Raw genomic sequence first — 16,001 nt, 5'->3', positions numbered from 1 at the left:
GGAGGCATTCATAGGATCTGAGTGAAGAGCAGCTTAGGCCTGCTGAAATTTGTTTTTGCTTTCCTCATTGTTACAAACAACATCTCCCATAGATCTCCAATTGAAATTCTTCAGGACATGTTTAAGTCTAGTGAGTTTCCAAACAAGATTAACCAATCCTTGGCCCTCTAAAGGGGCATGCCAACTGGCTAAAACCGTCTCCTGAAACTTAGCATGAGTAGTCCACTCCCGACCCTCTGATTTCCACCTGTTTAATAAGAAGAAAACAGTGATCTGAAACCACATCCCATTAAGAAAAAGCAGAAGCCAAAGGAAAGGTATCACTCCAATTCTCATTAGTAAAAACTCTGTCCAACTTGGAGAAGATTCGAGCTCCCCCATCTTGTTTATTAGACCAAGTGTAAGCTGGCCCCAAGGTTTTCATTTCGGTAGCCATCCCTAAAGCTAGCCACTGATGAGCATCCTCCATTTCCTTCACAGAAATAGGTCTCCCACCAAGTCTATCATCCATATTAAAAACAACATTAAAATCTCCCAAAAGAATCCAAGGCTTTATAGGCCTCTGCACAGTGGATAAATCAGACCATAACAATTTCCTAGTCTCTAAATTATTTGAGCCATAGACAATAGAAAGACAAAAATCGTGGTTCCTACCAAGCAAACGAACTCTACTGTGTAAAAGTTGATCGCTCTCCTGAAGAATATCAATCTTCACCAGATTAGCTTTCCAGATTAGCAAAATTCTACCCTCCAAGATAGAGCTGCTGTAAAAATTCCAACCAACAAAGGTAGAAGTCATTACATCATTTATTTTGTTCCCTTTGGTTTTTGTTTCAATCAAAGCCCCAATACCTATTTTATTCAGCCTGCAGACTTCCAATACTGCCATCTGCCTATTCTTTTTATTCATCCCCCTAACGTTCCAACTCAGTATATTGCAGAATTCCATTAAGATCATATGGAAAGTTTGGATCAGTCTTGTTCTTCTGTTGTTCTTGCAAAACATTGAAGGAGTTCCTATGCAGCTCAGGATGGATCAGATAAAAGGATTTCATCATCCCAGGTCTTCTTGGAGTTACCCATTTGGAAACAATTGGAGCATTTGGATCAAAAGTGGTGTGAGTCACCTCTTGTGTTTCCTGTTGAGTCTAGATACTGCTACCCGGAATAGCAGTATCAATGCCACCTGCTGTAATTAGATCTTTGCTAGATTGGGTCTGTGGCTCTTTCATCCTCTTAACAACATCAGGGGCATGCTTACAAGAGGCAGCCGTGTGACCCAACTTCTTACAACTAGCACATTTAGTAGGTAACCACTCATAATCAACGGGTTGTTCCATAACCTAACCTCTCTCATTAAGATAGCTAATATGCATAGGGAGGTGATCAGCAATTTCCATATCAACTAAGACTCTAGCAAACTTGATCATAGACATGTCCTTTGTAACCTTATCAATCATAATAGGGGTATCAATTGTGCTAACAAGAGCACTCAAACAGTTCACACCCCAATATTGCAAACCAAGACCAGGTAATCGAATCCAAACAGGCACAGATTTTACTAACCTCAAAGACTCAACATCAGTTGTCCATGGTTGAAGCACTACAGGTTTCTTGTCCAAATGAACCACTCCTGATTCTAGCACCAAATCTCTAGTAGCCTCATCTTGAAATTTTACCATTGTGAAGCCAGCATTCATTTGATCCACATGGTCAGTACCAAGCTTACCCCAAATCCTCCTGATGAACCCTTCAAAGACAGCTAGGGGAGGATTAGCACCTATTACCACATAAATCAGAGCTAATTTCCAGAAGGAAGCTTCCCCTTCGACCTCAGCCATATCCAATTGAGCTACTAATTTTCCATCTCTCTGAATCAGATCCAGATATCGTAGCTTCGTACAACCAAAAGATGGAAGAGATTCCTTAAACCAAGCCCAATTTTCTTTCGCAAAATCTTGGAAAGACTGCGCTTCAACCTCTGCAGCCCACAACGTCTCTAACGACCCAACTATTCTAGACCTTGTACCATTAATAACTACTATACTAATCTTAAGAAAACGTACATATGAAAACACCATAACTTTATTATGTAAAGAAAAGGTTTAAATACATAAATATTTCACTTAGGATATGGGATCCCATTGTTTTGAAAATAAAACTAAACATAACTTAAATAAATTGGTTAGAAAATTAAGTGCGGAAAAATAATACATAGAAATCATAACTAAAAGACAAAAAAAAAAAAACTTCATCCTCAAATCGTACGCGCAGTCCACCGATTCCATCCTGCCTCAATACACATCCCAAGCTTCCAAGAACCTTCCCGCCGCCAAAACTATTTTCCTGCACATATAAAACATAAAGGAATGAGCCTAATGCCCAGCAAGGAAACTCTACTACAAGCATGAAACATAATCATACACATAACTATAAGCTATAAACATATAACATATATCTATAAAGACGTACATCATATAAGACTATACTATTAATGGCCATTAAAACATGTGATAAACCATCTATGTCCCCTTTCTAATATCTGAGGTAGGTTAGATCACATGGTAGGTTTATGATAACCCATCTACATCCCCTGTTTAATATCTGAGGTAGGGTAAATCATAACCATGAAACATAAGAAAACATAACATAACATACTATAGCATAACTTATCATAACATATCAACATAACATATAAGCATATAAAACTATCCTATTTTCCTTACCAATATACCAAGATGATGAGAACAAAGTCGGGATTTTGGAACACTCCTAAAAACCATAATAGAGAGGTGAGTATACTAAAGAAAAGGGATGAAAAGAATGAACTACACCATCGAAAAGATACTTACCAATAAGAATCTTACATTCAAGATCTTAGATGCCTAACCAAGAATAGAGAATACGAGTTAGGATTTGAGTAGAAAAACTATAAGAACAATACATAAAGGAACTAGAATAAGGAATACCTTGAATGCTTCTATGACCGAACTATACCTCGAAACCGAAATACACTATAACCTTACTTCCCAAGTGTTTATTAAGCTTATAACCCCAACCCAAGTGTTTATCACTCTATAGTCTCACTAGCACCTGGAAGGCTCTGATTAATGCTTGAAGAATGAATGAAAAGGCTTGGTGCTGGGTCCTATTTATAGAGTTCTAGGAATAAAAATCTTCTTTTTGGCTTTGAATAAAAATAATGAATTTAATTGAAAATATTTGAATATCCTTCAGCCAAAGGCTTAGGACTTGGTCAAATTGTTTAGAGAGAGGTTTAAGGAGTCAAAGCTTGATTTTTAAAAACAAAAATAATAAAAACAAATAGAATCCTAACTTTCAACTCCCTAAATCTCGTAACTCTAAACTCACCTGCAGTAAAATCAACATATCTGAAGCTGTAGGACTCCGAGTTAGACTTTATTTATATTGTTAGAAAGCTAATTCAATTATCTACAACCTTATAGAAATACTCTTTTTTGAAATTCATAAAATAACTGGGTCAAAAATAGGTCGGAAGTTACAATACCCTAAAGTTACGAAAAATATATTTAATTATCTAAATCTCAAATAAATAAAATTGTGACAAATGTCATGCTCCTAACAGATTTTGGTGAAGACTAAGTCTTATATTTCCCTTATTTTATCATTAAAATAATAATTCCTTAATAATCATGCATATGACAAGTGTCATATTCCTATTGGCTCTATCTAAACCTTAGGAATAACCATGCTCATGACAAGTGTCATATTCTTATTAGCTCTATCTAAACCTTAGGTTATAATAATTATCATATTAATAACCAGCAATATTAATCAAATCTTATGTTATAATTAATATTCTTAAACTATAGGTTAAACTTATAAAATCCATAACTATTGCTAGGAGTTTCCAACTAAGTCCCGGCTTGAACCAAAATCCACAATCATAAACATACTACAACTACCACTGGCTATTACTATTACTACTACTACTATCTAACTAGCTAAGTAAAGTTCTTGGACTCTACAATTCTCCCCTACTAAAAAGAATTTCGTCCTCAAAATTTACTTACCAAATAATTCCGGATACCGGCCTTGCATGTCCTCCTCCAACTCCCACGTTGCCTCCTGTTCAGAACTATTACTCCATAGGACTTTGACTATTGGAATACTCTTGGATCGTATCTGCTTCATCCCTCTATCCAGGATGCTAACCGGTCGTTCCTCGTAACTCAAGTCTTTCTGGAGTGCTATCGTATCGTATTTGAGGACGTGAGATTGGTCTGACACATACTTGCGTAGCATTGAGATGTGGAACACATTGTGACTATTTGCTAGGGCTGGTAAATCAGGGACTAAGTTTGCCTTTCTTCCCAACCCGCTTCACACCTTTCATAGGAGATATCCTTAAGAAGACTTGATCTCCGACTTTGAATTCCACATCACACCGCTTGGCATCCGCATAACTTTTCTAACGGCTTTGAGTAGCGAGCATATGCTTTCTAATCAGCGCTACTACATCCTGAGCTCCTCTAACAGCTTCAGTTCCAAGTAGTTGCCTTTCTCCTACCTCGTCCTAATGCAACGGAGATCGACCCTTCTTCCATAAAGTAGCTTGTAGGATGCCATCCTGATTGTTGACTGGTAGCTATTGTTGTAGGAGAATTCTATCAACGACAAATACTTACTCCAAGATCTCGATGTAAACACCGATCCTCTATCGAATACTATTGTCTTAGAGATTCTATGCAGTCATACTATTTCTTGGACTAAAACATCTGCGTATTGATCTGCTATCTACGAAGTCTTAACAGACAGGAAATGAACTGACTTGGTTAATCTATCTATTACTATCCAAGCCGAATCATGCTGCTTGTTCGTGGCAAACCCGTCATGAAATCCATGGCTATATCGTCCCACTTCCATTCTGGTACGCTAAGCGGTTGCAATAAGCCTGCAGGCCGCTGATGTTCTGCTTTCACTTACTGGTATACTAGACACTTAGACATAAATTCCGCTATGTCCTTCTTCATCCCTGGCCATCAATAGATTGCCTTGATGTCATGAGTCATCTTGGTTGACCCTGGGTGAACTAAGTACGGGGTACTGTGTGCTTCTTCTAGAATCGTCATCTTAATCCTTTGGTCATTTGGCACGCATACCCGATCCTTATAACTCAATAATCCTTGACTTGATATTGAGAAATCTATGGCCTTGTGTAATGCCCCAAATTTCCTAATAAGGTTTAGGACCTTGATTAGGAGGCCGGGAGGGCCATAATTGATTTATTATGATATTTAATGACTATATGCATGTTTATGTGAATTATATTATTATATGATGGTGAATGCATGCATATGGGCTCATATTTTAAATGCAAGGGCATTTTGGTAATTTGGCCGTTGGGGGCGTGATTGTGTAATTTTATGCATATGGGTGAATTATAATTTTACCACATTATATGTGGATTGGTTTGAGCCTTTCGACGTGAGACGATCATGGGAAAGCAAGTTTTCGGTCTAGTCATAACGAGATTAAGTTCGGGGCTCGGGGTGAGTCTCGGGGTGATATTAATGATTATAGCGTTACCGGGGATTTTAGGGTAACGGGATATGAATTATTGGTATTTGGGAATATTGAGAATAGCGGGAATTGGAGAGCGTTAATTATAATTAACGAGAAAGGCGGGTAAGGACGGTTTTACCCTCGGAAGCTTTTAGAGGGATTTATTTGGCTTAAGGGTATTTTGGTCATTTAGGGTTTTGGATATATATGACATGAAGGCTGTATAAAATACAGAAATAAAACAGAGCCTATCTTCATCTTTCTCCCTTTCTTCCCGTACAAGTCCTCCTTCACCCTCTTCTTTAAGTTTTGAGAGCCTATCTTGAGGAAGCAAGCTAGGGAGTCAAGCTTGGGGAGGTTTAGCTTGAGTTCAGCCATTGGGAAGGATTCAAATCGTGTTTGAGGTGAGTTTTATCCACTAACTTTCTGGTTATACCCTGTTTTAGTGTTAGTTTTCAGCTTGTGTTTTTATGGTGGCTTGTTTGAATTGATGGAAGTTTTAATTGGGGTTTGTCTTGGGTTTTGCTAAGGGTGTGATATAGAACAAGTTTTGGAGGTTGAGTGGTGTTTAAACTGAGATTGAAGGGTTGGTTTCAAGAAAAATCGTAGGGGAGGAAAAAAGGGGTTTTGGCTGAACTGGAGGTTGCGCCGCGGCATGGCTAGGGAGAGCCGCGGCCCTTGGAGTAAGCTGGGTTTGGGCACCTCTGTTTGAGGGGCGGGCCGCGGCATGGCCAAGGAGGGCCGCGGCCCTTAAGGTCATTTTTGCCAGGGAAGGGGTTTTTAGCTTGGGAATTCAAGCTTTAAGCCTCAGGGTTGTACCTAGTACCCGGTTAAGTGGGGATTGATGTCCCAGAGGCTAGATATTGATTTGGGAACTTAAGTTGATCATTTTTATTGATGTTACCTTATGTTTGGTTATGACTAGGTGACCGCTAAAGGACTAAAAGCTGATCGTTCTCAAAGGTCGTTTCTTTTATTAATTCTCGCTCGAACCCAAGGTAAGAAAACTGCACCCCATTTGTGACATGCATGGCTATGATTGATGCATGTTGGATGTTTAAATGTAAACATTGATAGCATAATGAATGCCTGGCAATCTTGCCCATTTGCATATGATTATTATTGAGGCATGCTGGATGATTAAGTGTGATGCATGTGATGCATGAGAAACATATGATTAGGGCATGCCATGAATGATGAATATGAGATTGGTCGGAGCTTGAGTCTCTGAGTTTGTGCATGATCATGATTATGCTAGCAACTGTTTAGTAAGCATGCTGAATGCCCTACTCTTGAATAACTGGCATATGATACATATTGATAGCATTGCTTACTCGTGCATGGTACTGACTAATTAGTCAGATTTGGCAAAGGTGCTAAGATTAGCTGTGAAGCTGTGACTCATTAGTCAGGTTCGGCAGTGGTACTGGGCACTGGTCATGATGCACTGACTCATCAGTCAGAATTGGCAAAGGTGTTAGTATCAGCTGTGAAGCTGTGACTTATTAGTCAAGTTCGGCAGTGATACTGGACACTGGTCACATAGCGCTGACTTATTAGTCAGAACGGTCTTAGCGTGGATCACGCAAGCCAATGGAGATTAGATCTAATCGACCATCAGCATTGAATGACTCAAAGAGCATTAATGCCAGACCGACCTCGAGGGTCGATGAATGAAATAAGCACTTGGAGGCTAGTGGCTTACCTAGCAGCCACTCTCCCTCTTGAATCATGTGATGCTCATTCACTGGTTGAACGTTTTACGCTCAGTGTGATTATAATGATAATCATTTGATAATGCTTATGTATAGTGTTATGTTTACTTGCTGGGCTTCGGCTCACGGTAGCTACGTGGTGCAGGTAAAGGCAAGAGGAAGCTAGACCATCCTTGAGTTGGAGAGCTTAGGTGATGACGTGTACATATGCAGCTGCTCGTCCGCCACGGTCGAGGTTTAAAGTGGAACTAGGGTTGAACTCTGTTTTGCCGCTTAGAACGACCTGTTGTAAATATTTTCTGTAATAAACTCTGAAATTATATTTTCGGGATCCCAATGTATATACTAAATGTTCTAGTGAAACGTTACACCCTAACCAAAATGTTTAATCCCTAAACCGCTAATCATACTTAGTTGCACAATTTTGGCCAAATGACTCGATTAGCGAGTTTAGCACTGTTTACAAGGCACACCGTAACGGTCCCAGGAGTTGGGGCGTTACACCTTGCCTTCTCTGAATGCATCTATATGTGCTGCTAGTGTGTCGTTTCTGAGTGAAAAAGTATTTAAACTTTTGTGGTCCGTATAAATCTCGCACCGTTCTCCGTAAAGATAATGGCGCCAAATTTTCAACACAAAGACCACCGTTGCCAACTCCATATCATGCGTTGGATAGCGTTGCTCGTACTCCTTTAGCTGCCTTGAGGCGTAGGCTTTCACCTTGTCATTCTGCATCAGCACGCAACCCAACCCTTGCTTCGACGCATCGCAGTAGACTACAAACTTATCGTTGTGTGTCGGTACACAGAGTACTGGTGCTGAGCAAAGCTTATCCTTAAGCAACTGGAAGCTTTCTTCACATCTATCATTCCGGTTGAATCTTTGTTATTTCCGGGTTAGGTTGGTGAGTGGATTGGCTATCTTAGAAAAGCCCTCTACGAACCTCCTATAATAACCTGCTAATCCCATAAAGCTCCTTACTTCAGATGCGTTCTTTGGTCTTGGCCAATCCTTTACGGCCTCTACCTTAGATGGGTCTACCGCAATCCCGTCCTTAGATACCATGTGGCCGAGAAATGCTACTTGTGAAAGCAAAAATTCACACTTCTTGAACTTGCCGTAAAGTTGATGCTCCTTTAGTCGCAGCAAGATCAACCTTAAATGTTTCTCATGCTCGACTTTATCCTTTGAGTACACCAAGATATCATCAATGAATACTATAACGAATTTATCCAAATAATCCATAAAGACCCTATTCATTAAATCCATAAACGACTGGAGCATTGGTAAGACCAAAAGACATAACTAGAAACTCGTAATGTCCATAACGAGTTCTAAAAGTCGTCTTGGGATTATCCTCTTCCCGTACTTTGAGCTATGATACCCGGTCCGTAGATCAATCTTTGAAAACACAGTTGCCCCTCGGAGTTGATCAGACAAGTCATCAAGTCGGGGTAGCGGGTACTTATTGTTAATTGTCACCTTATTCAACTCGTGATAATCTATACACATATGCATACTTCCGTCCTTCTTCTTCACAAATAGAACCGGTGCTCCCCATAGCGAATGGCTCAGTGCCCGGTACTAGTTCGATTGTGAAGTCTATTTCCTGTGTCGGCGGCAATCCTGCTAGTTGCCAGGAAATACCTCTAGGAATTCCTTTACATTGAGGAAGTCTCCAACTTTTAGTGGTGTTTCCTTTACCACATCCGTAATGCTAGCTAAGAATGCATGACATCATTTTTCTATCATCCTCTGAGCTTTGAGAGATGAAATAAGCATTGTATGTAGTCCTAAAACTTTTCCCATATAGCATCATTTCTGACCGTCAGGAGTCTCGAACATCACTTGCTTACGTCTGCTATCGATGGTTACGCCATGCCTTGCTAGCTAGTCTATTCCTAATATCATGTCAAAATCTTTAATCTCCAGTTCTATCAGGTCTCCTTCTAGTTCTACGTCCTCAATTTTGATTGGTACGCCTCGTACTATCCGTGATGATAGGACTACTTCACCCGAAGGCAACTATGTCACAAACCTAGTTCTACAAGGTTTTTCTATCATTCCTAATGAGATATACGAGTATGTTGTTCCCGAATCAAACAATACTAGAACATATACTATCGAGGATAGGAATCTGACCTGTAACTGCTTGTTACTAGCATTGGCTCCTCCCTGGGTCAAGGCAAAGACTTTGGTCTGGAACCATCGTTTAATCCATTTTCTCCTTCTGCTTGAGCTGTGGACATTCCTTCTTTCGATGACTTTCCTAACCACAGTTGAAACATCCCTTGATGTTTTCATGACATTCCCCAAGATGTTTCTTTTGGCCCTTAGAGCATTGTGGGTATTCTACATAACCCGACTTATTGCCTCCATTTTTTGTCCGTGCTCTTTTATCACCATTGGGCTGCTTATCATCTGGATGCCTTCTCTTCTGACCATTACTATTACTATTGCTATGCTGACACCTATTGTTGTGGTTGTTCCGACCATTTTGAGGTTGACCTTGCTGTTTAGGCTCGAGCCTACTAGCCTTCTCCTTACTAACATTCGCCTGAAGCCTTTCTACTTCTATTGTCGTTTCTAGAACATTGGCATAGGTAGTATTTCCCGGGTTTGCTAGCTTAACCCCTAATTCAATCTTTGGTCTAAGTCCTCTTACGAACTTGGTCACCCTCATAAAGTCAGTTGGAACCAACTCTGGTGCAAACTTGGCTAATCTGTTGAACTACCGAGCATATTCTACTACCGTTAAGTTGCCCTGCTTCAAACTAGCAAACTCCTCGACCCTTGTAGCGATGACTGCCGAGTTGTAATACTTCTTGTGGAACAGCTCCACAAATCTTGTCCATATCATGGTGGCAACATCCTTAGTCTGTTGAACAAAGTCCCACCATATTCTAGCATCCTTCTTAAGCAGAGACGAAATGTAGGATATGCGGTCCGCGTTGCCGAGATTCATATGCGCTAGGATCGACTCTACATTTCTGAGCCATTCTTCTGCTTCAAAGGGGTCTGTTGTCCCTTCAAAGTTTGGAGCGTGTTTCTTACGAAACCGCTCATAGATTGGCTCCATGTACTGAGCTGGGTATGGCGCATAGTTCGCCATTGGCCATGCCCCATAAGGACCTACTTGATGGGGTACTTGAGCCATCTGCTGAGGCTGTGGTTGCAGCTGAGGTGGAGGCTGAGTCTGCTATCGCTGTTGCTGTAGTAATTCCTCTACTTGTTGTCGTAGTCTTGCAATTTCTTCAGTGTTGTTAACTGGTGACGGCGGCGCTCTTTCTTTAGCATTAGCATTGGTTTCACGCCTTCCCCATCTGCGAACTAGAGGATCTTCATAAGTTTCAGGAGCAACGCTTGAGGCATTGGCATTGTTGCGAGCAAATCTTCTGAGCGACATCTTCAACAAAGTTCTAACAGTCGAGAACATGTTAGAACTCACCCTAATAGGCTCTAAGGAAAGACTTAATCTAAGCAAACATAACTCGGACCTATTAATTATGATTTCTTATGAAAAAATTATGTAAGCCTTCTTTATGATTAGGGTCTGTTTCTAAACTTAGAAAAATAAGTCATCTTTATAATTTACTAAGTCTGTTTCTAATCATCCTATATGACTTAATTCTCAGGCTCGAAACTCATCGTTGTTCCAAAGTTAACCATATTGAGGGAGGGTTGGGATCAGTAATATCGTTCCCACTACTATGGCCCCCTAAACTCTCAATATAGAACCCGGTCCATTGATTTGTATCCACCCTCACCGAACTTGGTCATTATTTATTAAATTTATTATTTATTATGATTGTAAAAAAAATCAAACTCATACATGTCATTAAAAAATAACAATGATATTTATTTGGAAAAAAAATTTCACTATGTACAATCATTAATGCAAAGATAATAAATAAATAAATAACGAAAAAATAAACTAATTTACAAATATCCTTAACTGAAAACATAAGGGCTAAAACGTTAACTAAACACATAATCATAACAACTATAACATAAACAATTTACATTGGCGGTTAGATTCGAAGCTTGAGCGTGTGTATCAAGGAGAACTTCATGTAAATGGATCGTTGCTCTGATACCAACTGTAACGACCCAACTATTCTAGACCTTGGACCATTAATAACTACTATACTAATCTTAAGAAAACGTACATATGAAAACACCATAACTTTATTATGTAAAGAAAAGGTTTAAATACATAAATATTTCACTTAGGATATGGGATCCCATTGTTTTGAAAATAAAACTAAACATAACTTAAATAAATTGGTTACAAAATTAAGTGTGGAAAAATAATACATAGAAATCATAACTAAAAGACTAAAAAAAAAAAACTTCATCCTCAAATCGTACGCACAGCCCACCAATTCCTTCCTGCCTCAATACACATCCCCAAGTTGCCAAGAACCTTCCCGCCGCCAAAACTATTTTCCTGCACATATAAAACATAAAGGAATGAGCCTAATGCCCAGCAAGGAAACTCTACTACAAGCATGAAACATAATCATACACATAACTATAAGCTATAAACATATAACATATATCTATAAAGACGTACATCATATAAGACTATACTATTAATGGCAATTAAAACATGTGATAAACCATCTACGTCCCCTTTCTAATATTTGAGGTAGGTTAGATCACATGGTAGGTTTATGATAACCCATCTACGTGCCCTGTCTAATATCTGAGGTAGGGTAAATCATAACCATGAAACATAAGAAAACATAACATAACATACTATAGCATAACTTATCATAACATATAAGCATATAAAACTATCCTATTTTCCTTACCAATATACCGGAATGATGAGAACAAAGTCGGGATTTTGGAACACTCCTAAAAACCATAATAGAGAGGTGAGTATACTAAAGAAAAGGGATGAAAAGAATGAACTACACCATTGAAAAGATACTTACCAATAAGAATCTTACATTCAAGATCTTAGATGCCTAACCAAGAATAGAGAATACAAGTTAGGATTTGAGTAGAAAAACTATAAGAACAATACATAAGGGAACTAGAATAAGGAATACCTTGAATGCTTCTATGACCGAACTATACCTCGAAACTGAAATACACTATAACCTTACTTCCCAAGTGTTTATTAAGTTTATAATGATTAAGATTATAACCCCAACCCAAGTGTTTATCACTCTATAGTCTCACTAGCACCTGGAAGGCTCTAATTAATGCTTGAAGAATGAATGAAAAGGCTTGGTGCTAGGTCCTATTTATAGAGTTCTAGGAATAAAAATCTTCTTTTTGGCTTTGAATAAAAATAATGAATTTAATTGAAAATATTTAAATATCCTTAAGCCAAAGGCTTAGGACTTGGTCAAATTGTTCAGAGAGAGGTTTAAGGAGTCAAAGCTTGATTTTTAAAAACAAAAATAATAAAAACAAATAGAATCCTAACTTTCAACTCCCTAAATCTCGTAACTTTAAACTCACCTAAAGTAAAATCAATATATTTGGAGTTGTATGACTCCAATTTAGACTCTATTTATACCGTTAGAAAGATAATTCAATTATCTACAACATTTTAGAAATACTATTTTTCAAAATTCATAACATAACTAGGTCAAAAATAGGTAGGAATTTACAGTATCCTAAAGTTACGAAAAATATATTTAATTATCTAAATCTCAAATAAATAAAATTGTAATAAATGTCATGCTCCTAACAGATTTTGGTGAAGACTAAGTCTTATATTTCCCTTATTTTATCATTAAAATAATAATTCCTTAATAATCATACATATGACAATTGTCATATTCCTATTGGCTCTATCTAAACCTTAGGAATAACCATGCTCATGACAAGTGTCATATTCTTATTAGCTCTATCTAAACCTTAGATTATAATAATTATCATATTAGTAACCAGTAATATTAATCAAACCTTATGTTATAATTAATATTCTTAAACTATAGGTTAAACTTATAAAATCCATAACTATTGCTAGGAGTTTCCAACTAAGTCCCGGCTTGACCAAAAATCCACAGTCATAAACATACTACAACTACTACTAGTTATTACTGTTACTACTACTATCTAACTAGCTAAGTAAAGTTCTTGGACTCTACAACGTCGAGTTAGAAGGCTCCACATTTTCATCGATCACCTTCGCATTAGGGTCATGAAACTCTGGTTCAGACCTCTTCTCCTCAATCGCAGCAACCACAGTCTCATTGGTCCCTTCCTCAGCAATCGGATCATTGGATGAAGGGAGCTCCGGAGCAATCACCTTGACCAGCTTCTGCACAGACTTCCTTCTCCTCGCCGTGGAGAGAGAAAAGGCTATGACCCACGCTTCAAAAAACCTGCCTATTTAATTCTTGTTTTTATTTTGAATGATAAATTGAATAATAGTCCTTGTGGGTTCAACCCTTACTACCACTTTACTAATAATTTAGTGAGTAATAAGGAATAAATATAATTAAATTTGGTACGACATCCGACACACATCAAATTTTTGATGTCGTTGCCGGGGACTATTTTATTTAATTTGTCATTCATTTTTTTCTTTTTACTAACTTGGTTTATTAGTTGTGGTTGATGTTTTCAGGGCTTGCATATAACTTGGTTTGAGATATGGAAATGTACTATCAACACTGTTATGATCCTTAAATGAATAAATATGACCCTTATTCTAACAATTACAATTCACAATAGAAGGAATATTATAATACTTTTTATGGTGGAAATCAATATGGTGATATGAATTACTACTCTCAATCATAATATAATGAGTTCGCGCCACAATATTCAGATCCATCAATTGGAGATCTCATCAATGCATTGAATGCCAGAAATCTCCAACTTCAACAGATGTCACTACATGCTTATGGGCCATTTCCTCAACAACCTCCTACAGGAATGTCACAAGATCGGGAACTATCAATTTCAGATATGCTAAAAACCTTGGTGGCTTCAAATATATAGACCCAAGTTATTCTTCAGAATACTCAAGTGTCTCTCAAGAATTTGGCGAGTACGATGGGACAAATTGCTACATCATTTAGTAATCTTAAGGTTGAGAATTTTGGAGAATTACCCACAAAACTAGAGAGTAATTTAATAGAGAATGATGGCACCCTAACTCTCCAAAATGGTGCACAACTTGACACGTCACCTCACCCAAACACAACATTTGATTCAATTCCACCTCAAAAAGTCAACAATTCAACCTCAGAAGCCTCTTCTCCACCAGAGATTGAAACTTTCACGTCAGTTGGTCCATCATCATAAAACATACTGTTATATTATTTTATAATGTAATATTATATTATATTATAATATAATGTTTTAGATTAAATAAATGTGACAAAGAGTGTCACATATTGTAACATATAATAGAGAGTTACAATATTTAGATATCTGAGATATATCCAAATAGTGTAACATATTTGGTGTTACAAATTTGTAACTTCCAAATATTACCCTTTATTGTGTAAATTTGTTGTTACACAATATTGAGATGAATTTCATAAAGCCATATGTGATATGACTGTTAGAGATATGATTTTATCCCCAATAATGTGTTTTGGGAGTTACAAAATCATTTGGGAGGGTTTGGAACCGTTTGGAAAAACAGCACATTTTTTAGTGCTAAAAATGGTCGGTGGCCGCAGCCACAGGCCAAAAACTGACCATTTTTTTCAGTTTTTTCAATCTTTGTTGAATGGCTCAAAAAACCCAAATAACTCTCAAATCTCATTTTTAACTCCATATTAATCCAATTAAACATTGGTAACAGCCATGAGGGTTGGTGGAATTTGAAATTCAATGGGTGTCTCTCTAAACTCTATAAATAGGAGCCTATAGCTCACTTGTAAGAAACAATATTTTCTATCTATTAGAGCACTTGGCTAGAAACACCTTGAGGCTTGATAATTCCAGAAAACATTTCCAATATCTGTGAGAGATCCTTTAGTACTTGAGTTAGGGGGAAATAAGCTTTTGGACAAAGGTTTCAAACATTGTTCAAGTTGGTGATCCCCAACACTCTTCACTTTGGTAGTGTGAGTGAGAGTTGCTTCTATTTAGTTTGTCTGTTCTTTCTTTCTATTCTATTTTTCTTCATCTACATATTCTTCTCTTTTGTTTATTTGTATTTCTTGTTTTGAGTTGTAATCTTCTTTTCTTTATTTCAAACATTTTACTTTACTTGTAACATTTTGCTTTGAGTTGTATTTTCACTATTCCATTCTTCTTCTCTTCTTCTTGTTCTTTAGTTTATTTGTATTTTCAGTTATAGAGTTGTAACCTTATTCAATCAATCAATATTTATTTGTAATATATTGTCTAGAGTTGTAATATTATTATCAATTTCCATTGAGGCAAAATAATTTTTCCTAACATTCAAAAGCTTAACCCTTTTTTGTTTCAATGGAAGGGGAGACTATCCAAATCATGAATCAAGACCTAGTGAGGTTGGATAGGTTTGATGGATCCAATTTTACTAGGTGGCCAGACAAGGTGAGGTTTCTTTAAACCACTCTCAAAATCACCTAAATCCTTGAGTCATCCTTGGCACCTCTAGCTGAGCCATCCGACAAAGACACTCCCAAGGAGGTGGAGAAAAGAAGGAAGAGAGAATAGGACAACCTTCTTTGTAGGGGTCATATCCTTAATGCCCTATCTGATAGCCACTATGACCTCTACACTGAGACTAAATCGGCCAAGGAGACATGGGATGCACTTGAGAAA

The 16,001-nt window shown here is 37.8% G+C and overlaps 1 protein-coding gene across 1 annotated transcript; it reads right to left on the bottom strand.

The window, feature by feature from the left end:
* Positions 1-289: 289 nt before the first annotated feature.
* On the bottom strand, positions 290-1,340 carry LOC133800158 (uncharacterized). The gene is made up of 2 exons (XM_062238120.1): positions 1,163-1,340; positions 290-1,017 (listed from the first exon to the last, which is right to left on the bottom strand). The coding sequence occupies exons 1-2, from the start codon at positions 1,338-1,340 to the stop codon at positions 290-292; spliced, it is 906 nt and encodes a 301-aa protein (XP_062094104.1).
* Positions 1,341-16,001: the final 14,661 nt, after the last annotated feature.

This window comes from Humulus lupulus, chromosome 9 (genome assembly GCF_963169125.1).
Source record: "Humulus lupulus chromosome 9, drHumLupu1.1, whole genome shotgun sequence".
Lineage (NCBI taxonomy): Eukaryota > Viridiplantae > Streptophyta > Magnoliopsida > Rosales > Cannabaceae > Humulus > Humulus lupulus.
Note: the sequence above shows the minus strand (reverse complement) of the source record. Positions and strands in the feature narration are given on the sequence as shown.

Coding starts and splice junctions, on each gene's coding strand:
- LOC133800158 (XM_062238120.1), bottom strand. CDS start 1,340: ATGGAACAACCCGTTGATTATGAGTGGTTACCTACTAAATGTGCTAGT. Junction 1,018..1,162: donor CATTGATACTGCTATTCCGG/GTAGCAGTATCT, acceptor TGAGCTGCATAG/GAACTCCTTCAATGTTTTGC.